Consider the following 24288-nt stretch of genomic DNA (forward strand, 5'->3'; position numbering starts at 1 on the left):
AAAATAATAATAAAAAAATCTTATGACCTGAAGTATGTTTATTTCTTCTCCTTTTGGCTTTCAAGAGATGCCAAATTCTTTGCAAAGTTTACATGAGACAGTGGGTAGGTTTGTATATACCTGCCTGAAATCAAAACAATAGTCTTATACATTATTTATTTAAACTCACAGGTTTATTTTCAGGTTTGGGTTTGATTGGCACATACTACTCCTACAACCCATTTTTTTTTCTTCAAACTGAAACATACAATAAAATACAGAACAAGGCGGTATCTCCTAGCATTCTGATCCTGTGTAATGATTGCATTTACCTTTAGTCTTATTTTCCTTGTTTCCCTGACATCTATATCCAATTTTGCATTATACGAGAGTCTTACCCAGTAGATTTCCTACAGGATATTGAAACTTCATAACTCTGACTGCTATACTGCAACTCCTGCTGCTCAGGCCCTCTGCAGCCCTGTAGGATTGCCAGTGGCCATTGCCTGTTTCCTACTTTTGTGGAATTCTCTGAACTACACTCTCTGCTTGGTTTTTGTATGACTTTCTCTACACTTGCCTATTCATTTCGCTAGTATTTACTCATTTCACCCTCTGCCTAAAAGCAATCTTTTAAAACTACACAATATTCCATATTTAAGATAGTTATGCATTTAAATTCTGGCATATGGTTATTGCTTATCACCTTATTTGAGACTATTTTACCCAATACCCTCTATTTTGGGTGTTTTCATGTTGCAATTGTTAGTCTTCTATTCACTGAAATATAAACAAAATACAGCCGTTGTGGCTTTTTTGAAACCTGAAGAAGCTTATGTAGGTTGCCTACTATACAGAAATGCTCAAGAAATATTAGATGAAGCAATATTAAGTAAGCTAGTTCAGCTACTTCCATCTAAATTCAAAATGTCAATCAGTAATTTTTTTCTTCAGGTGGTTGCTCTAAGTCACATTTGTATAAGGAAATGTTATTGTTCTCAGGAACCACTTTAATTTGAGTTAGAGCCTTTAAGCAAATATTGTTCCCCAGGGCTTGTTGAGTATACACATTTGCCAAGCATACATCCAGGGCTTTGTGGTTCTCTCTTCTTTTTATATTAGAAACACTTCCTAATAGACCGAGGAAAGAGCATGCTGATTTTATCTTTTTCAGTGCTTCTTTGGAATGTCTTCCTTCCACTGAAGCATAGTCTATGCTGCATAAGTCTAACGTTGCTTGTTTCTGCTGGCACTAGTCTTAGCCCTAAAATAAGACAGGAATAGTACACAAAGCTACAACATGCCCTGGAGCAATTTGTGTCAGTTTTGAATTGGCTAATCTTCACAAGTGCAGCCTGTGACTTTACCTATATTAGTGTTCTACCTTCTATTGTAGATGGTAGCCCATCTACATCTTAACTACTTAATACAGCTTTGCAGTGTTCAGCTAACTAGATTTGGATCGTGGGAGCTCTTTTCACCTGATACATATAACTAACATCTAGTATGCATTTCATTTGTTCAATATAAGGTTTCATTGCAACAAGGCGACGAGTTCTTTAGTGTGTAGGATCTGCGCTTCCTGCAGGTCTTGTAATCAAAAAGAAAGTCACATGGCTGCAACGCTTTCAGAGAAGGAATTGCCTGTCTGATAATAAATGAATCTAAGTCCTGAAATTATTCATGTCTGTAAAAGATACAAGCAGTACTGATTTGGAAATGACTGTTTAACTGCAATTATATTTTATATTAGAAAAATATCAGGAAAACTGCTTTGGTAGATCAAAGAACAAGATCTCTTTATTTTTCAAACTACAACATACATTTTGATTTTTCCAGCACCCTTATGCTGCATTAGCAAATCTGTAAACTACCTAATGTCACAGTTTTTAGTACACAATGTAGGTTTCGGCAGAGCCTTCAGAGAGAAACCGCTATATAAAAGTTCCAATTATTTGCCTTCTGTAATGTCACTCAGCTTAGTTTGTACTAAGAGTATTACAGAAAATATTAATATATAAATAAGGATAAAGTTGTTTATACATCAGAAATGCTTCTAAAATGAATGCCTTTGCTATTCTGAGAACTTTACATGCCAAGAGAAAAAGAGGTGTTTCCCTGCTTATGCTATACTTTTCTGTTAATATTTTGAAGTACAAAACCTCATACTTACAGAAACTCTTCCTGGATCATTTCCCTTGGTTAAAAAGTTTCATTTAATAGTTGCATTTGTAGGGATAGTTTTACAAATTCCTTGACCTGTTTTTTTGCTTCATTATTTTCTTTTACTGTAGAAGCTCTTACTACCCTTTGCCTGTGTCTATGCTGCTCATGTTAGTGTCCATAGGCAAACAGTGGCTGTGGTTTCTATCAGAAAAAGTTCAGTTGGACTCTGATGCACCACTGATAGAGGCTGTTTGCTCTGAAACTATCTTGCATCTCTACTGATCAGCTGTAATGAAATGAAGCTGTGTTTTACTTCATTGAAATTGTGCATGTATTGTCCAAGTTTTGTGACTAATATTTTCCATCTCTTTATCAAAGTTCTTTATATGAAATATAAAGTCAATGTTGAAATGAGATGAAAGGCAAAAGTACCCTTGCACTAAAACCAAGTTTCATCCTCTTACAGGCAGCATTATGAAGCAAGTACTTCAGATTGCTGTGGGAGAGCCTTTATTTTCTTCTCTGACCCATTAGTGTGAGGCTTTTGTGTGCTTCTAACTGGTCAACTTGGTATTGTACACCATCTGAGTGATGTTAGAGCAGAACTTTCTTTAAACTTGTATGAAGTCCTCTGTCACTTTTCTCATAGCTGTTGCCCAGGTTACGGCCTCATTTTAAATTGAGACTGAAGTTATTTACGTTTCACTTATTCTCTAGCTAAGCGTTTCAAAGCAGCTGTGCAGTGCAGTAGCACTGAAGTTGCTCTCTTTGTAGCGATACTGGGGCTTTGGCAGCACTAGCTCAACTAGTTGTTGTAAATTAGTCACGGGGGGGGGGGATCTTTCTACAGGGCTTTCTATCCTTTCTAGGGGTAGTTGTGAGTTGTGATCCCTGGGGATTTGCCACTGCCTGCAAGGCAGACTGACTGTGTCAGGAGGGAAAGTTTGGTCTTCTCCCTGCTCCATCTGACAGCCCAGCTGTGTGCAGTGTGCAATGTTTCTTTCAATCTTATCTCTCTGTTTTGACTCATCTTTCTTTTTCTTTTACAATGCCTCCTGGGCAAAGCATGAACTGTGTAGTATTTGAACTTAAATTGAAGTTTGAGCCTACAATAATATAGTACTCATTTATTTTACTGCAGCTCACCCTACTGGTATACAGGCCTAGTGCAGGAGGATGTATATCCATTTTCCAACAGTAATGATTCTGCTAGGGAGGAAATGTGTGTGGTGTGGACTCCTACAGCAGAACTTGGTGTCTGAGCAGGGCAGCATGAGAGCCTGCCTATAAGGAACTTGCCATGGGACCTGGCCTGTGCTTGTGGAAAGGAAGGGACAAATATCACAATGTGATCTATTTTCTATGGCTGCCATTTCATTAAATCTTACTTTGTATTCTTCGTAGCTTTCACAAAGGTTTTTGGACTATTTTGTTCCATTTCTATAATAGAAATGGGCAGGAGCAAATATCTATGTAATGTAACTTGAGTTGATTATCAAGTAATCACTATAGTGAGATGATCCAACTTTCTCACATGCCTCCTCAAAAATAATATTTCTAATGCCTGCACATACAGGCAGTTATATACTAAAAGCATCTGAGGCAAGTAACTTTGGCCTGAACTTGACAAGCTAAAAATGGCTATAAAGAATCTTATTTGTAGAACTACTTAAAGAAAAAAAAAAAGGGGGCGGCACCATATGAATAAATGTGACTCTGGAAAAGTTACATAATGAAAATCCCAATTATATTGATAGTCTCCACTAGTGATTTGAACCAGTATTCAACTATTTGATTTACATATATTTTGTAAAAACCTTGTGTGTATGCATATGTACATATGCAAGTTCTTTTGCAAAAGCTTAAATATATCTTATTTTTGCAGTAAATTTTATTGGCATTAAAGGATAGTTCATCTAATATCTAGTATTAAAATGAATGATAATGAACTGTTTAGGCCTTTTTTCTATCATCAAGTGATGTTCATTATCAGGACAGTGTATATGAGATCATTTCTTTGTAAATTTAAACTATGCAGTGACTGAGTATCAGTAACCAGTGACTTTGTGTTCAGATATTTTCTTTTACATATTACGGACATTAAAAAATACTGTAATATTGCTTAAAATTGAAATAAACTTGTTTTGCATTTTTTCCATAAAGTTGTTTCTACTATTGAGCTGAAGAAAATACTTCTCCAAACCTCCTCTTGACTTGTACAGTGGGAGGATATTTAGGTGCAGGATTTGTTGCTTATTTCATGTCTGCAGTTTTGTTGTATCCTTGACCATGCTCTAAAGCACCATTTGAAATGTAATGGGTATCTGCAGGCACTTAGGATTGCCTGAGTGCCTTAGCATTGGGTGGTTGACTTGCTGGCAAATCTGTCCTTGGATCAGTGTGGAGGAACTGTAAAACCAGAGAATTTGGCTGGCTGGGAAGCCTTCAAAGACCGAGGGACCCGGAGGGCTATGGATGTGTTCCTGCTTGCCATCACTGTGCTTCCTAGCCACTATGAGGACTCTATCTTCTTAGTCTCAACAGGACAGCTACCATTCAAGCTTGTTGCTATTTCATTAAACTTGTTGCAAATATGATGTTACAACTTGTTTCTCTGAGTCAGCTGCTTTCCACTAACATTCTTTCATAGCTTGATATCCAGAATGTTACCTTTCTACTTCCTTTTCCACTTCCCTTTCCAGAATATTTAAAGCACATAGGAGTGGAAGGTTTAGTCATTAACCAGGTATGCTGCTTCACTGAAAGATTACATGATTGAATCTAAATCACACCCTTCCTCCTATTACATAGATATTCCACTAGATGTCATCTGGCATCACCCTGAGGGAGAAGGCATAACTTCTGTGTGCATCATTTCAAACTGTGGTCTCATGAGGGTGGATGTGGGTGCAGACTCTGGTAAACTCTCTGGAGTTTCATTGTAACGAATGGTCTCATCTAGCCTGAAAGAGACTCCTTGCCCAGATAGGTGAGACACTGAGACGAGCAGGTAACTGAGGCATATGTTGAACAGGCTGGTTAACATGGCTTCTGATATGGCTGTGTTGCTTTGAATTCCTTATGTTGCCATGTGTATGGGCACGGAACAACTTTAGTGACATGAGGGCATGTGCTATGTAAAAATCAATTATTGCTTGGTTCATTCAGCAGTTGAGCTGGACATGCTTTTCAGAAAGAAAATGATGAGGAAAATTGAAAAGCCAAAGTATCAAATGGAGAAAATGGCTATATCATATCAGAGCTGCTGAATTTGTCAGTTGTTTTGGCCTGTTCTTTTTCTAGGGATTAACTATCAATTGCCAGCTAGTTTAGACAATATATGTTGACCATCTTGATTGCAACAATTTTTTCTTATCAGCAAGGATAATGCTCCCAGATGAGTTCTTGCTCATAGTCTTGTATTTCCTTTTCTGTTTTCTTGTGTTCACATACCTAGTAGCATCTTTAATTCTCATGCCTTCTCTTTATTTTTTCCTCTTGCCCTTATATTCATTCTTTCCTATTTATGTTTCTATTTTAATGCTCTTCTGGTCAATAAACATATCTCCCACCTACATCTGTTTCGCACTAGTGAACATGGAAGTACTGTCTGTCTCATTCTCTGTGTTGTACCCATTCTTTCCATCTACCCACATACTCCCTTGCTTGCACATTGCTACCCTTTCTCCTGCAGTACACCCACGCACTGGCATTCATGAATGTAGGAACACTGCTTGCTGGGACTTGCCTGGTACTCACAGTCCTGATGCCGTGTCTTACAAGGGCATGTAAATAGGAGCACTGATGATGTGCCTAGAGATCTAGGGCCAAGCACAGGAAAAGCAGTAAAATACTAAGAGGCCGTTGTTAACCTTGAGGAGACCACAAAGTGGATACTCTGATCTAGGTGCTGCTCATCCTCATTGCTGTTTTAGTGGGTGTAGTATAGAAGTAACAGATCACGTTCTTGCTTTTCACTTAATACAGCCATTGAGGTTTCCAGAGGACAGTCCTGTTTCTCTGGTTGCATCTTAACTCGGTGGCTTTGATCAGGTACTGTTGGGAACTTTCTTGCTATATAATTGAAAATAGCCTCAAGAAAAGGTAGGTTCAGTGTGCAGCAAAGATCTGGCCTGCTAGTAGTCACTGACTTCAAGAATTTGAATAGTTTCTATATTCATGGCTTCAGGCTTTACCAATAAGGTTGGACAAATCTTACATTGCAACAGGTCTCTGCAAACTCTGTTAGCAATCATTTGCTGAGTGAAAACAGACTGAAGTCTAGACAGCGCTTCTGAAAACCTTACCTCAGTTGGACACTATGCCATTTCTTTTCCCTTTTTCTTCTGAAAAGCTGTGATGTCATTGTGTGAGCCTGATATTCTGCTACCATTGAAGTAGAAAAGGAAATCATGTGACTGGAAGCTTGGACTAGTTTTTACATGAACTTTCAACCCTCCAATTCGATCGGGCTTCAGAGAGGTAGGTACTGTGGCTTGGGTACAAAGCACTGTGGGCCCTTAGCTCTCTGTCAGACTCTGTATGCACACTTGCACAAAAGTGCAGCAGTAAACAAGGCTACTTATGTACACTTCCTGCAAGTGTACTCATTTTGAAGATTCCAGTTGTCCATCTTGCAGTTGTTTGTTTAGTGTAAAGCTACTGATTACAGTTTGGTCCAACTTGGTCAGAATATTTGACCATGTTATTCCAGGGCACCCTATCTTCCAGATGTTTGTTCCAGCATATGAACAGTTCCTGGTTGGACTTTGGGGTTTGTTTGAACATCCTGAGTGTGTTCACTGTTTCCTCAGACTGGCATGAACAAGTATGTTGACTTGCTCAAACTCATGTCTGGTCAAATTCTGTTCAATAGCAAGTCTCTTTTCTATCTCTAAAGCTGGCTTCTTGACCTTCATGGTTGATAAATCATTTGCTACAGTAAATATAGTACAGACTTTTTCCATAAGTGGTATGAAATTCATGGATTACTAAGTTATTACTATTATGCAAAGAGTGTTTATTTTGTTTTATTTTTAAAGATTGCCCTCTAATAGCAGAAGCCTAATAGCCAGAAGCAGGCCACAGTAACTTGAAAAAAAGCCAAAACCCCTTGTGACTCAAGTGATGTCAAGTTTGTAGGCAGTTGTACTGTCACTTTAGTACTTTGGCTGTATAACAAACTTTGAAGAGAAGCATTGCTAATCTGCTCTGTTTCTCTCTGCACACAAGTCTAGAGTGATCCTGAAAGGTTTACATTTCTGCATTTCATTTTTTACTCGAGCTATTTTTAGTTTTATTAGTGAAAGGGACCACGTGAAAGCTGGTCACCGAACTAGTTTAGATAAGTGCTTTAAGGTTGTGTGGTGCTTAGGCTGTTTGAAGAAATTGAAAGGCAGTGCTCAGTAAAATTTAAATGTTGATCATCTTTGGGGTCTTTCAAGAGAGTACTTTCTGGGCCTGTTTTGAGAAATGAGGGGGAATGAGTTTATTTCCAAAATAATCACCTCAGTTCTTGATTGATGTAAATCTCCTTTTTGTGACTAAAACCTTTGAGGCTGTATTTTTCCAAACAAAGCCAGGGGATAACCTTAACTCCTCTCTGACTTTGTTTCTGAGCATCCAAGACAAATTTAAATCATCCAATAAATATTAAGGAAGAACTTGTTTTGCAGTTTCTGCCTGTGGGTAATGACTACACACTTAATTTCAAAAAGCTTCATTTATAGACATTACATCTCTGATACAATCAACCCATGTCTCTGAATGGAAGATGAGAACATCCAATTTTTCCGCCTATTGTCATCTATTTTTGCTTTTCAAACTTATTTCACAACCATAAAGGAGATGACATCTGGAAAACCTATTACTTCAGAGTGTGGGCAGAGACGGGTGCTACTTAGGGGTCTAAGGTGATGAATTTGTACTATTCATCACCATTTCAGCTTTAATTTCTTTCCTGCTTCACTGTGCATAATGATAGGATGTCTCTACTAACAGGCTTTCATGGGTGGCCTTTTCAATGTATGGGAGAGAATGATACTATGTTATACCATATTTTTAGTTCTATTTGGGAAAATATCAAAAATACCTATTTCGGGGAATACATTTAGAGAAGGTTTTCCAAATTGGTCAGGTTAAAGTTAGTCTTCTACATTCACATTCAGGGTCTGCTGGACTCTTGAGGAGTCCTGTAAAGAAAACTTCTAGCTGCAGCAGGGAGAAGTTAATTCACTTCAAAAGTGTACCTGAAGATGGTACAATGATCGATTTTTTTTTTTTTTTTTTTAATTATTATTATTTTTTATATTTTTTTTTTTTAATACTGAAACACTGACAAACAATGAAAATGTTTCCTTCAGGGGTAGGGTAGAACACTTAAAGAAAAGTCTGAGTCACTACTGTCAAATCTTAAAGCTTCTCCATGTACTGCATCCTGTTTTTCTGTACTGATCTGTAACTGATGGCCAATCTGATTCAACCATTTTTCTTAGAGACCATGAATGGAACAGCAAATTTCCATTCTCTTAGGGTATATTTTTTCCAAAAAGGGAAAGCTAAATGTACTTAAAAAAAAAAAATCAAATAAGCTGTTTGACGTGTATTTTAAATATTTTAGTAAGTGTTGGATGACAGTCAGAGCCTGATTGTTCTGGAAAGTTTTAGCAGTTAACTGATAATTAACTCAGTCCAGCATATGTTGAAAAAGGACTGTTTCCCCCAATTGCCCACTAATTTATTTACAAGATAGTAAATAGAGCTTGCATTCACAGATTTCTCCTTTGAGTATGTGAAGTTTCCAGGGAGGCACGCTTTCCATATTCAATGTGTAACATGTCCTGTTTTGTAAGAGTCTGCCATGCTAGGCAGGGCACAACCCACAGCTGTGAAACCAGTCTGCAGTACTGAGGCTATTTGTGTGCATGGGTGGGGGGAGGAGGAGGTGAGTAGGAAATCACAAAGGAACTTGATATGGTGCAGGCATCTTGTTAATGAACCAAGGGTCACAGAAAATATTGAGTCCTTAATCCCTTTGATCTGTATGTTCTGCTGTTTTTCTGAGTCCAAAGAACCTCCATATAGGCAATATTTCAAAAAAAGAATTCACTGCAAAATAAGCACTATACTGCATTTTGAAAAAGAGATTTTGAAGAAATAATAAAAATACCTACCTCTGGACTATTTTAAAGCATGTAAATATTGTTAAGTGTCTTACAACTGAAAATTTTTACATTATTTTACCATTGAACTATTACTTATAGCTTCTGTCTTTTATAAAGTAGATTAGTATGGATGGCACCATAAATTGCCATAAAATACTTCCAGCTCTCTTGGACCTTGTTTAAACAACTAACTTTGTATAGCCCTGCTATAGCAACAGATATATAATACTAGGCTTACAACAGCATCCCAGAGACAGCTCTGAATTTCTGCTACACTGTTTATTGCTTGGTGAAACATGGTCATGTTGCCAGGGATGCTAGAATGGGCTGGAATATCTCTGGAATTAACAACCTGGGTGATTGACCTTTGTAGTTGTTTTCAGGTTCCTACTGCAAATGAGGTGAAAGACTTAGAAAGGTACCAAGGCTGGGTTGTAAGGAGTGGAATAGTTTCTTTGGAGGGGGGGGAGAAAACAAAACAACCAAAGAACCCACTTTCCATTCTCACACTGTACCAAATCAGGAACCAGGGAGAGATGCTTGTGGAAAAGAGTGAAAAGTCCCTTCGTCTTCCCTCCTCAAATATTCTGGTCTACACTAACTCTGCATAATGCAAGTGGTTGGTGTGTTCCCTCAGAGCTGTGTTAGTCTCTTCTATGAATAGGTTTAGCTTATTTTTAGAGGGCTCAAACCAGAATGTTATAGTGTCACTTTCTCACCCTTTCCTGTTAGGGCAGACCCGGTGACTCTTTGCAGGAGGTCAGGGTGCAGGGTGCCAGGCAGCATCTGTGAGTACCTGAGGAGCTGTGGTGGTTGCACTCACTTTAGTGAAAAGATTTGCTCTGCCTGATGCAAAGTCACAGCGCAGTGGGCACAGGCAGCGATGTTGGCCATCTCTTGAAGTGACCAGTGGGTGCTGCAGTACCCAAAACCATGGCATGACTCCAGAGTCTACCTTCTCCTTTTCATTATACCCACATCTGAGACCTATGTTGAGTTGGAAACACATATCCACCCATTACCCCACCCAGCAGTCTCCCCAACAGTAGATGAAATTGCTTCTGACGAAGAGTCTTCTCTGGCAGCAACAAGCCATTAAAAAAAAAAAAATCCTAACTAGCCATACTATGAAATATGATTTTAGTCAGAAATTTCATCAGGTGTTTGGCTAAATCATGGAAAAATTGTGAAACTGTGGTAAACGAAGACTGGGCCCATACTAACTTAAGGGATTTACAGCCAAAAGAATAACGTTACTTGAAGGCAGTGTATGTTTAGAGGGTAGCTAATATTTCATAGTTCTCTTTTCTCTTCTGGGAGGTTGAAGCTATGCAAACAGTGACATTTGGTCCATGTTAACCATATCAGAACAAACATGAGGATGCCCCTTGTGTGGGAGGCATAGTTGTTATTCCTACTTCACAGGAATTAGATTTATTCCTACTGATCCTGGAAAATTAATTCATGTAAGAGAGAGCCAACTGGAGACTGGTTTACACTGTTTCAGGAACATTCAGGTTTTGCAATCAAAGGCTCCCTCAGCTATACATATTCAACAAAAGGAAAATAATACCGCAGGACTAGATTCTTTTGTTCTGCATTTATTGGCCTTGAAAGTAGGAAGATGTGATTTGCAGAGGCTTCCAGCTACAGCAGTAAGTGATGGCGGAAGCTGGCAGCAACTGACAGTTAGCTACGTTCTTTCCAGCAGAGTTTTGCTTGTAACACTGAAGATGTTGTCCTCCCTTGGGGACCTCCCAAGGTCCCCAAAGGGTGGCAGTATGAACACAGTCTGCTCTCTCCATGAGGTGATGTCTGTGGGTTTACAGCTTCTCCATTTGGTACGGAATAATGGAGTGTGCCTGACTAAGCTCATGTTATTTTGGAAAATGGAAAAACTGCAAGGGTGATAAAATCTTGTATTGCCACCCATGTGATAGCTGTGTCTCATGATGGTAACTCATCAAGACCAGGCCACGCTTTGATTTATTTTCATTATGAACTCTAATGTCACAAGATCTTAAACACTTCAGATTTGGTAGTGCCCATGTTCGTAGTTACATAGTTCAAGCATAACTGCAACTTTTCTTCTTTTACTTTGGTTCTCTTCACTGCCCGCTGTGGTGTAGGCTACTCATAACATTGCATATTTTACAGAGTAAATTTACTGCAACATTTGCAGTGAAATTAAATGACCTTTTATGCTAGTATTGGTATTGTAAATTAGAGTCTGGATCTTGCCAAGATGAGGTTGAATAGTACTAATATCACCAGGAATTTGACTGCTAGTGAGTCCCACCAGTCTCTGCGTAAGCACGCGTGGGTGGTCTGCTTTGCTCAACATATCATCAGTATGGAAGCGGATTGAACTGTGGGGTCAGTGATTAAATGGTTTCTATATTTGAGATTTGACTCGGATGTTGGTAGCTGGAGGAGTATGAAAAATAGGAAGTAAATGTAGACCTGCTTCTCTCTCTCTTCCCCCCCCTTTTTTTTCCTTTTGGTTTTGTTTTCTTTATGGGGGTTGTGAGGATGGGTCTACGTAGGTCAGGATCACCTACTCCAGATAACTAAGATTATGGTTGTGTAAAATGGGGGGGGGGGGGGAAGAAAAGGTGGTGTGGGGAAAATTAATATTTGGATAAGGGGATGGGAAGTAGTGGGACAGAAGGGAACCGTATGTTTCAATACTTCAGTAATTACGATGGAAAGATCACTTAAAATAAGATGTAAAATGACCATAAAAGTTTATTTTTAAGTAGATTTGATTGAAGAGTTGCTTATTATTGTGCAATAAATTAAACAGAAAAGATGCTACATACCTGCCTGTTGAATACAAACTTAGTAAAAGTACAGCTTATGTATTTTTTATATAATTTAAAATATATCTATTTTAAGACATGTCAATTTATAATATATTTACATAGCATCATGGAGCTGTGCTCACACATATTAACACTTCACAGATTAAGAAAAGCCATTACTCAGTCTTGTCTGGGCTTTTTCTTATTATGCACAAAATTGTCAGTCATCCTTATTTTTCTTCTGAACTTGATAATCTTTTCCCAACACTCAGCTTGCTAGTCTTGCACTTCCTAATAATCAGCAGTTTTTTGGGATCTAAGACTTGGTTCAATGTTCACAGTGTAGTTCAAACAATAAATAGTATCCCATATCCTGTCTTGGCTCCATGGTGTTTGGGAGGAGAGGATTTTCTCCCTGTGCTGCGCTCACACTTGTAACAGTCTTGCCATCTTTTATCCTGCATTCTCTTGGCTGTGGAGCTGTTTGCATCTCCCTTGTACCCCTCCTCCCAAGGCAGGGGTTTTCCTTGCTGAGATCCAACCACCCTGAAGGATCTCTCCACAGGATATTTAACACAGAGTCTACTTGGCTCTTCACTGCCTCAAACACTTCATTTTGAAGTGTTTGTTTGCAGCTGGTTCAAAAGGTTCAGGTAGGCTTTGGATTTCAAAAATCTGGGATATGAATCCCTTTCCATGAGGATGTACACAGTTTTCTGGGCTTCATCAAAACTTGTGTGAGTTGGGTCTTGGGCCCTTTTGGCTGTTGCTTCCCTCATCTGATAGTCAATGTTGATCTGGAAAGTGAAAAACAAATGCCATTGACATCTTAATGTACTCTTTCTACTTCTATCACTTTGTTTTGTCAATAAACAATTTGCAGCCTTAGAACTCAGTGTGATAGTTCAATATCAGAACTGCAAAATGAGGGAATTTTAACGCTTATATCCCAGTCATGCACAAAAATTGCTAGTCACTATAGAAATGCAGTTTCTTATGGAGTCAGAAGTAATAAACTCAATAATGCAATAAGTAGAGTAACAACCACCAATTAAACCTCCAATTAAAATAATAGGAGAAATCTTGTGTAGAATGAGAGTCTCCAGTTTGAAATATGAACAACATACACAACTTACTTCTCCAGAATGTTCACATGTTTTATAAGACAAGAAATAATCCATGGCTTTCCTACTATCAAAGCTCTCCCTAAGCATCTGACTCCAAACACCAGCAGTAATTCAAACTGGGCTGACTCAGAACAGCATCATGTGCTGAGCCCCTGGTGCTTCTGCTAGTGGTGCTCCCAAGTACTGGCCTGTATTGTGTGACTCTACTTGTGAGATCTGATAATCTCACGGCTCAAGACAGTAATGATGCAAGTATGCTCATAAAAACATGCGTGTCTGTCTTCTTCCTATATAACTGCATGAATGTATGAGCATTTCAGTGAAGCTACACTTCTATCTTCTGATTTTCCAGAACCCTTGTACTGTAACACTAGACATTAACTTTGTACATACCTGTTTAATAGCATCTGACTGAACAAACTCCTCATAAATCCTCTCTGCTTTGCCATGTAAGTGATCAGACTTGCTTTTCTTGTAATCCTCACAAGCCAACCAGAACTCGATGTTTTCCTCGCTGAACTCTGACTTCAGAAACTCCCGAAAGACACCTTGACCACCTAAAGCCAGCACAAATACATCATCATTTATAGCATGATATTTATGACCAGGGAGGTTGAAATAAATAGCAGGAGTTGTATTGAAATCTCTGTTATAAAATCTTGCCAAAACACACTGTTCTTCCCATCTTCAACATACTACAGCTGCTCTAATATTAAGGGTGATAGGAGTCTTCCTAATTATGTTCAGTGTTTTTAGATCTAGACCCTGGGTACCAAAATACATCCATAGATTCTACTCCTCCTTAAATGGATTGTCTTTGGGTAAAAGTGGAGAGAAAATTCCAAATTAAACTGATTTGTTATGCAAGGACAGAAGACTGATTGAAAAGAACTGAATTGAGCTATTTGGGGTTTATTTGCTATACTGGGAGTAGGAAATGGAAGAAAAAAACCAAACAAACAAACTTGGAAGCAAAGCTGAATACAGTAGCCATGTTACAGTGAAACTGTAAATAACTGAAATGCAACTGGCCATTCTCTGGCAGTGTTTGCAGAATGCTACAGCTTTGCCTATTTGGTGAGATTAGATAAAATTTTATTCTCTGAATAAGAACGAAGTCATGCTGAAGTAACAGACTTACTTTGGCTGGCCAAGAGCTTTTCCAGAGACTGGGACCACTGTATTACTTCCTCTGCAGAAAGCCTAAGATGACAAGAAAAAGAAAATACTTTAGGCAAGAAACCATGTGGGTTTATTTGCATATTTAAAGGAGACAAATTTTATAATTTATTATTCTGTTCTAGGAATATGTACCAGGTATTTATTAAACTTATGGCTTTCTCATAGTCTGAGACCCTAGAGGCAAGCCCGCATTGAGAAAAATAATCACAGTTGGAAAACAAGGAACTATGATGTTATCCTGAATTCTGTCCCCAGACAGATGAGCTTTTACTGTAGCTATGACCAAATAATTTTGTATCTGTACTTCTGCTTCCATAATCCTGAAATAAGAATCGTAATACCACTGCTCTTCACTTAAGTGTGAAGCATCATTTCTTGTAAATCTTTAGAGAATGGATACAACATCCCTCTGAAGAAAATAGATTTAACTGAGGTGTCTTCTCCCTCACTGTTTGATGCAAACATATAGACATCACTAAGAAAAAACTCTTAACTCCATGAATATTTTCTGCTTCCTAACGTTCACCTCTTTTGTATTTTGGAAATTCTAGGCATTATTATAATATTTGTTGTTCTAGAAGTAGTTTAGAAATTAATAAAATAGTTTATAGTAATCTAGCTATACTTACACTAAGTTATAACAATATATCACAATACTTACGTGACATTTCTGGAGTTAGAAGTCTTCATCCCAGATTCAATATGTGGTACCATGCATTTCAAATAACTTTTGACATCTGCACCACTGAAACCAATGAACACACATTTTTGTAATCCATCAAAATAGGAGTTGCATTTCAGTTCTACTTAAATCTCTTAAAACTTTTAAACAGAGGCCAACAGCTCCATCCTATGACTGGAGTCTGGGAAGTTACGTATCCAAGTAACTTTTTTCAAAAGACTAAGAGGCTCCCAATGTATCCAAAATCTACTCCTCATTACTTAAGGGTATCAATTCATTGGTATGCATCAGCTCAAGCCATTTTAGTGATGGGCTATAGTCCTGGGCTTTGAGCAGGCTTTGCAGTCATTTAGCTCGAAACATGGTGCTAATTCTTAATCTCCAAGATTCTCGTGTTCACTTCTAATACATTAGAGTTTATACTAAGATGTGTATACTTACAAAGCCTTTTGCTTCTTTTTATGGATTTTGCCTTCTGCAAGCTTGCAGTCGTCTTTTCCATTTAATTCAGTCATGTTGTTGTGGGGAAAAAAGAATCCTGGCATTTTACTTAACTTTAATGCGAAGCGACTTTTGCAAGGATAATCCTCCAAGCACCAAATGTCAGTTCACTGACTCTGCTACCGCCTTTTATTGACGCAGGCAGCCCTGCTAGTTGGTGTGAACAGATCTGTTTATCGTGTATCATCACCACAAACTGTGGAAGTTCCCTTTTTTCAGTGCACAGTGACGTGAGTCTTTTGAGAAAGAAAACAGACAGCGATGTCTCGTGGTTGAGGTTAAACCGGATGAGACTGAATTACTTTGCGTTTGTTTTGTGTGTCTGTGTATGTCTGTGTTACAAAAAAAAAAAAATCGCCTTTAGAACTTTGAATTCTTGTCCCTTTCTGATTGGTACTGTCAAATCAGAAGTACTTCTTGATTTTTACCAAATGGGCTGCAAATACTGCAGTTTTGTCTTGACAAAATTCACCTGCTACATGCCTGTGTTCTCAAATTTCATACTTTACAATTGATTTGATGGGCTCAATGGACTATTAGAAAAAAAGACTTTCAGATATGCCAGTATTAAGGTTCCATATGCAACAAGCTATTTGCAAGTCAACAGTTGCTCTTCAACACTAGAATACTGTGTTACATAGACGAATCTGATTTGTTTAGACACATGTTCTGTGGAAGTGTTTAAAAGTTATTTTCATAGGAAAGGCTTTTGAAGCAGCAAAAACTTATTTAATTTGGCTTAATTTTTCCAAGTCAGATTTTTTGGAAGCACGCTGCCATATTTCAAGAATGCCTCCATAATTTTAAGTGATTTGGCATGTTTAAAGATTAAGTTAAAGAGCTGTTGTTTGTAAAGACCGTGCAAACATTACAATGTGTTTGAGGGAGGTTTGTATTCTTTGTATATACTTGAGTTCCACTGCAAGAAGAAATCATGGGTATAAAGCGAGATGAAGAATTAATTGTTACCCTCTATTTATCCATCTGGGTTGATGATTTAGAGGTTTAAGTCCTTAATCTAGTCTGTGGGCAGCCCAATTTCTGCTTGTTTGTTTTTAGGGTTTTTTCTGGGAAGTTTCAAAGGCTTTTTTTTTTTTAATTGAATAATGCGTACAACTTTGATTACTTATAAATAGTTCACGAATGATTTGTACAGGGCTGCATATGATTATGGTAACTGAGAACTTGCTCGCATATCTACAGTTTTATAGTGGACTGTGATACAAAGGACTCGGAGAGACTGAAAGCTGCCTGCAGACAGATGTGCACGCAAGGACAGACAGTCTGCATCAGGGTGGTTTTAGCCACAGGAGGCTACTGATCCTCTGAATATTAGCAGTGACATAAATGTGTCTGCATAGGCTGTACTGCAGGAAACATTTGTCTCCACGCTATCAGGTAAACACTGACCTTTGTAAGGTGGAGGTATTTACTAACTGCTTTTAAACCCCCTGAACAAGGCTAAAAAGGAAGGAAGAGATGTTATCAGTACCATATTTGTTTCTGTACCTAGTAAGCTGTTTTTTGACATTCATCCCCCTCAATGTCTCATTGTATTTCTTCAGTTAGTAGCCGTCCTCAGTGAATTACTGGGAGGGTTATAGAGATGCTGCATCCAAATTCTTCTCAGAAGGGTGCAATAAAAGGGTAAAAGGCAACAGACGTAAGTTACATCAAGGGAAAATCCCTATTCCCTACCACATCTCTTTGTACTTTGTAGCTGCAGGCTAAAAGTGGGGCAATGCCTTGAACTTATAATTATAAGCAGGTATAAGTAAGCCATCAGTTAGGTTCTGTGAGTCTAAGAGGGACTAGATAGAGTTCCTCCCCTGAAGAACAGGAAGGTAGGTTTGTTTGTGCCTATTATCAATGTAGGACTGTTGACAGTTCATTTACCAGACAAGGAATGTCTGTTCTCCATTTAAAATGAAGTTACTATCTTTATCTTTGGGATTTGTTAAACATATCAATGCATGTTACAGGTGTTGCTTCAGACCTTCCTCTAGAAAGAGATTCTCACATGCTACTGCATGGACTTTGTACTTCACCTTCTTGCAATAAATATTCTCCTGAGTAAATAAGGACTAGTATTCTTGTCACTTACATCCAGGTAATGCTCCTGTCGCACAATATTTGAATTGTTTTCCAGGTACTTTATTTGGTGGAGATCAGTTATGTTCGTATTAGACAACAGTGTAGTTTGTAGGGTGGAATTCATTTCACTGTGAGCTTTGGCCTTGCTATCTTAAAGGATTCTGAAATGAGGCCTCTACAGAGGCCACAAGCTTGTTTTCTGGCACATTGCATGAATTCACTTGGCTTATACCCAACAAACTTCGGTGAGTCTGAAGTCTTTTCCAGCCTCATCTCTGTACAGCCTATTCTGCTTTTGACATTCTTGTTGGGAGATCAATAGGAGATGACATTACTTTTTCTTGATAATGTTGTACTGAATGCACTCAAGGATATTCTGATGGTAACAGACACCGACAAAAATAAATGCAGGAATTTTTTTGGCTGCATTTGCTACAGGTTGGAGGAAGGTTGGAATAAGTGGGAGGTAAAGTACGTTCAAGAAAAATGCCTATTTGTGGAAAGATTGTATGTAGCCCCTTGGAAGATATTACACCACTGGGCTCTAGGGTAGGCAGTAGCCCTTTGCTTTTAGGATCCTGGTGCTACTGGACTTTAAGGCAGTCAAAAGGGAAGGAGGAAGAGGTGGACTACTGTACTGTAAAGGAGGAAAAGGTCGTGATTACCAAGCAAACCACCTGGCATTAGCTGACGTTCTTACATTCTGCTGTTCTCATATTCTGAATTTATAATGCTTGTAATATACTAATGTTATGTCCTGATCCTCTAAGCTGTCATCTGAGAGTCCTCTCCAGTCTGCCAAATCAGTAAGCCCCAGTCTCTGGACTACTACTGCTGCTCTTTATCCCTGTGCAAATAAAATCAATGCTGCCTCTCTGGTTCACTCTAAGCCAGGTCTATTTGTCAACTTGTGTAAAGATTTATGTAAGATTGGCAAAAGTAGAAATAAGACCGGGATTTATGAGTATCTGATTTGGAGAAGATATGAACAATGTGTATCTAGGAAGAAGTGTGGCATCTAGACTTCTAGCCTAGGGTCAAAGGAGGTGTAAAGACAATGTAAAGCGACAGTATCCTCACATTCTCCTGTAAGCCTTGCTCAAACTACAAAACCAAAGCCTACTGCATTCAGTAGCAGATATCTCAACATGGGAGTTTGATTATTATTCACTTTTCATTTTTTTCCACCGTGGACAATTATTTTCTTCCTCTGAGTAACTCTGATCTTCAAGGCATCCTTTTTTCTCTTGATGGAATAATTCACTGACTCTGATTCACTCTTTCTATGCAAGCCTACTTATCTTTAAGATTTTATTTGTTGAGCTCAATGCAAGTTACCCGATTTCAAGAATGGGTCTACAAGACTTAGGTGTGTGTGTGCAATTGAAGTGAGAGGAAAAAGAGAAACTATAAGATTAATAGGGCTGACAAGAATTTTTCTGTTACTTGAGTTACATTCTGCTTCTGTAGACCACAGGAAACCAGGAAAACACCTGCATGGAATTTCCTAAATTAAAAATATCTTGCTAACTATGAATATGGCTATTGTAGAAGGTCCTGCTTTGAGCAGGAGTTGGACTAGATCCCACAGATGGACTAGATGTTGGTCCCCTCCAGCTTGCATGATTCTATTGTTCCAAATACCCTGACTTGATATTTGTAGTGTCAAAAGTGCTACTTATTCTTAACACAACTTTAAAAATATAATAGTTCAAAATCTTGTGTGTTCATCCATATTCAGGTTCACTATCCTTGTTTCCTGTAGACAGAAGTGTAGTCCAGGCTCTGGTGGGTTTTAATATGATACCATGAGGAATATTTATGTCCTGACCCAGTGGAAAGCTTTTCACATATTTTCTGTCCTTCTAATTTGCTGGGTTTTTCTCAGTTTCATCATGAGATGGTTGGTAACAGACCTGTCTCTTTTATCTCCCACCATCTTAATCTACCTATATAATACTTTGCTCTGTTTCATGTAGAGCATGATGGCTAATTACTGCTTGAAATACTTTCTTGTTTAATAAATAGTCTCCTTTTCTTCTATTATTATCATTACAGGAAATTGCAAAAAGTATACTTTGAGCCTTACAGTTGTAGGGCTTATTAGAATAACCCCATAATTCGATACAAAACCCTCTTTGTCCTAAGGTTGGCATTGTCTCATTTGCCTGTCCAATAAAAGGACAGAGGAGCATTTTTTGCATCAACAGTACCCCAGCTGGCTATCACCAGCTGGTTTTTTACTGTTTTCCAGATCTCTTGTAGGTTTGTGATGAGTAATTAATCTAACTTCTTAATGTGCTCAGAAGAATGTGCACAGAAGAAACCTGCAAATACTTGCTAGTATTCAACCTGTTTCCATGCATTGTTTCCCATTCTTTCCAGTGACCACTTGGTAGAGTGCAAGACAGAGAAAATGTGAAAGAATTTCCAAGATTACAACACTGGGCAAGTTTAGTTAAAGCAAAGAGGATAAAAAGTCCCATGAACTCTCTAAGTCCTGCTTGCTGGTGTAAATGATTTCAAGCTTCTCCTTCTGACTTCTGCTTTTAGGTTTCTTTTTGGTCGCTCTTGACTGGCCTTACCCTCATTCATTCTCCATTTCAACCTAGGTTTGTTTCTGAATGTTATGTTTTGGCTTAGGCAAGCTATGAGCTTCCATGTATGGCCAATTTTCAGCTTTCCTGTACTCTTGCTGTTCATCATGCACTTCTCTGGAGTTGGCTGGCCAAATCTGTGCTGGGCTGGAGGGCTGAGTGTGAGTGCCCAGTCAAGCAATGCTGCCCCATTGCAGGATATCCACTTGTCGGTCACGTAGCTGAGCTTGAACTTAACTATGAAAACAAGTGATTTCTTTGAAATGTTTCTGTCTCTTACATGACCTAAAGAGGCAAGCTACTGATAATCCATCTCTTAAGCAAAAGAGCCACTTAAAGGAAATAGAAACTAGTTTCAATGTGAGAGGAAACAGTGTTCATTTTACAAAAAAAGGGGGGGCGCTTTTGAGCGGCAAGGATAATATTTTGGAACGTTCAAATTTTCTCTAATATCATGTAGTCAGACTGTAATGAAGTGATGGTATCATTATGAATTTTCTTTTAGATCTAATTTCTGCTACAAGGAAATGTTTTTTTCTGGAATGAAATCCTGAAGCCACTGAGATTAAAACCTTGGTACTGGTTTTAGTGGTCTCATTCTTGATGTTGGACTGATTTCATTGAGAATTGGGTTTTTTTCAGAGATATTTCTTTTGTTTGAACTTTCAGATGTTCCCAACGTTAGCTTTTATTCCTAATTAGTTCAATGGTAGTTTTATTTTTGCAACCAGTAAGGCATAACCAGGGCTGTATGGCATCAGACCTCTCAAAATACAAGAGGACTTTTATAGTTGAACAATACCTGAAGTCTGACGCCAACCTAGAGCAAGGAATGCCACAAGTTAAACTTTGGGTAACGATCTTCCACTTGAAAAAGTCTTGTTGCACTTGTTATGTGGGCAGCATAAAATGAATAAAGGACATACTTAGCCCAAAGTTTCAGTTCATGCATGGACAGAGCCATAGACTTGACTCTGGAGGACAAGTGAGCAGAGCTTTCCTGAATTCTGTTTTAGCTCTTTCACTTCCTCAGTATAAAATGGCTTCACAGAAACACTCCTGCAAACTGCCAGTTGTGTCCAAAATTGCCCTGTCTACTTCTCAAGTATTGGCAGAATACTTTTAGGGGACTTTTTTTTAGGGGTTCCCCTTGCTTCTGTAGAGGACCTTGTGGAGTTTTTTTACCACGACCGTGAAGGGGAGACCTTGCAGGAGCTCTTGAAATCACTGTGGAGAGCCTATAAGTGAAGTGTTCCCTGTTTTTATGGACCATATGGAGATTAAAATATAGTCTGTTCCCTGCATCCATTCTGGTATGCTTACTAGCTCTGTAAAGAGGTTATGATGGGTTTTTCCTTTGTCTCAACTTCTAAATATTTCCACAGGCACTGAGCTCCTAGCTTGTGTGACTTCAGTCATGTTACTAACTTCTCTGGCTACTTCATGTGGCTGTTGTGGGTCACCATTAGCTACTGGAAGTCTCCAATAAAAAACATTGCTGAATATAAGTTGTTCTTACTGTTACTATTTTTTCTATGGCATCTTTTCAAACTTTGATTTATCTTTACAGAAAAATATTAACAATATTTTATTATAAATGTTGTTAGCATTAACAATCATGTTTATACTATAGAGTCAGTGCAAGGAATTATAGACGTATATTTCATCACACTGAAGCACATTTCACTGAGACACGCATACCCAGTAACTCTCCTTTTTCTTATGACCATTTCTTAATTAGACTGTAATAAGCTTATACAGTTTATCAGAAATCAGATCCTTTTCATTCTGGGGCTTTCCATCTGAAATAAATTAACTGTTTTATTTCTGTGAAATTGGGGGACTTTTGGTTCTCAGCCATACTGACTGACACCTGGATTTAAAAAAAAAAAAAAGCAGTACAGTGACTTTTGCGTGCTGATGGTGATGCTTCCTGTGTCTGATGTTTGGTAGTGCAGGAAATGTGCTCATCAGGCACCATCTGGGAAACGCACACATTTCTGATTACCTACTCACATTTTATGCAGTCGCAGACTGATGCACTGCACCAGTGCATTTTCTTGTGTGTTATTAAGCAAAAAAAATGTGAGAACAGGACCCGAGGTACTGGGGTGTGAAGCAGAGTTTGCTGAGCATTTTCACTGTGAACGTGGAAATGTGGTATGTGAATATAATACAAGTTTAGCTTTTGAAATTTGCAGGCTTCAGTTTCACCTGAATCTTAATGGAGAAAAATCAGGTGCTTTTTCTCTTTTATTGTTCTAATAGATGGCAAAATTCTGTATCCCTCACTTTTAAAATAACAAATGGTTTGATTGAACACAGCCAGCAAGCTAAAACTCTTGGTTTCCATTTTGAAAATGTTTTTAGCCACTTTTAAACAGGAAAAATATTACTGAAGCATTAAGTGGAGTTATGCTGATAAAGACTTTTCTGTAGAATTACAAACAGTTTCAAGTGTCTGTTTTATACTTGGTGTTATAATTTTCCTAGCTGAATTATCACATCAGTGCAGGCTCAGATACAGCTTTCACTTTGACCAAAAAAAATCCTCAAAGGGATGAGTTCATCCAAGATTGCCTTGTTACTGGAACCCACTCCAGACACAAGAAGGGTCTGTCCTGACACTCAGGAAAACAAGAAGATATATCAGGAGACTATCTTGGCTAAGCAAGGAACTCACGACAGAGCTCAGATTCAAAAAAGCAGCGTACAAGAGTACATTGTCCAGGTGTGTAGGGACAGCTGTTAGAAAGCATCCTTATTAGGGGAGTTATCAAGAAGATGAAACCAGGCTCTCACAACAGTGTGTGGTAGGAAGATGAGACACAACGGGTGCAAGTTGGCATAAGAGCAGTTCATGGAGATACAGAAAAACTTTTTCCCCCTTAAAGGCAGTCAAGCAGCGGAGCAGGCTGCTTGGGGGGCTAGGCCATCTACATCCTTGAAGATTTTCCAGACCAGACTGGATAAAGCCCTGAGCAACCTGGTCTAAGCTCATAGCTGATTCTGCTTAGAACAGGGGGGTGGACTAGAAACTTCATGAGTTCCTTTCCAACCTGATTTATTCTGAGATCCTATCTATAACTAAGGAATGAAAACCACACTATAGAAGTCTAATTAAGTTAGAATAGTCCTGCTTAGGAAAGAATAGTAACTGTAGAAATTAATACAAGTTTCCAACTTGACTTTTTTGAATGAGAACTGCATACCGAAAGTGCATCATTCAAATTACCATTTCCTCTATCTCCCTCTGAAAATACTTGCCTAGTATATAGGTGAAGTAGCAGAAAGTTACTTCAAGAAATGAGAAAATTGAAGATAGCTACATAGTCTCAATTTAAATATATAAAGGTTTAAAAGCTAAATGTTTTCTGTGATGTTCTCTTAGAACTAGCTCTGCTTATGATGAACCAGGGAAGGAAGAGAGTTTAGTTCCATTTCCTGTAATTTACTTTGAATCTCACCTGCTGTCTACTTTGAATTATCAGGTATTAGAATGTGTGCAACAGAAGGACTTGAATTGCCTCATACTTGTCATATTTGCTGTTTTATGTGTGAACTTGGCACTTTACAAGCTGTAACACAGAGACAGACCCCATCCATCCTATTAGTCTACCTCCCTGCCCTTCCATATGCCTTGCACCTGACACATCCTGATAGTACAGCTGAATCTTTGGTTTCCTTGATGCTCAGGAAGGTTGTTTCCTGACAACCATGCTGCCTCCCTCAATCCATTTGACCTCTAAGGCAAAGCCAGTCCCGCTGCTGATAGCACAGTGAAACAAAAGCTGCTGCAGTGCCTTATGAGTTTGCACACACATCCCTGCAGAGCTTGGGCTAGCTGGGAAAGAGCTGATATGCTGCTGGTATTTTAACAGTTGCTGATGCATGCGTAGGAGCTGCAAAGGAAGCACTGAAAGGGAGGAGGAGGAAACAAGGAGCAGGATAGAGATCTGATGATTTGCAGAGTCTCCAGATGCTTGAGGAAGA

At 38.5% G+C, this 24288-nt stretch overlaps 1 protein-coding gene across 1 annotated transcript; it reads right to left on the reverse strand.

Annotated features, from left to right (window-relative positions):
• Positions 1 to 12192: 12192 nt before the first annotated feature.
• On the reverse strand, positions 12193 to 15668 carry RGS1 (regulator of G protein signaling 1). Its single transcript, XM_072867151.1, has 5 exons — positions 15545 to 15668; positions 15083 to 15166; positions 14381 to 14442; positions 13633 to 13796; positions 12193 to 12909 (listed from the first exon to the last, which is right to left on the reverse strand). Exons 1-5 carry the CDS (start codon positions 15646 to 15648, stop codon positions 12724 to 12726), a joined length of 600 nt encoding a protein of 199 aa, XP_072723252.1. The 5' UTR covers positions 15649 to 15668; the 3' UTR covers positions 12193 to 12723.
• Positions 15669 to 24288: the final 8620 nt, after the last annotated feature.

The sequence above is a fragment of the Ciconia boyciana genome, chromosome 7 (assembly GCF_034638445.1).
Source record: "Ciconia boyciana chromosome 7, ASM3463844v1, whole genome shotgun sequence".
NCBI classification, from domain to species: Eukaryota; Metazoa; Chordata; class Aves; order Ciconiiformes; family Ciconiidae; genus Ciconia; species Ciconia boyciana.

Excerpts from the sequence above, each read along its gene's own strand:
- RGS1 (XM_072867151.1), bottom strand. The coding sequence starts at position 15,648 with ATGCCAGGATTCTTTTTTCCCCACAACAACATGACTGAATTAAATGGA. Across the intron at positions 13,797-14,380 it reads AAAGCTCTTGGCCAGCCAAA|GTGGTCAAGGTGTCTTTCGG; the intron begins GTAAGTCTGTTA and ends TGCTGGCTTTAG. Across the intron at positions 12,910-13,632 it reads AGTCAGATGCTATTAAACAG|ATCAACATTGACTATCAGAT; the intron begins GTATGTACAAAG and ends TTCACTTTCCAG.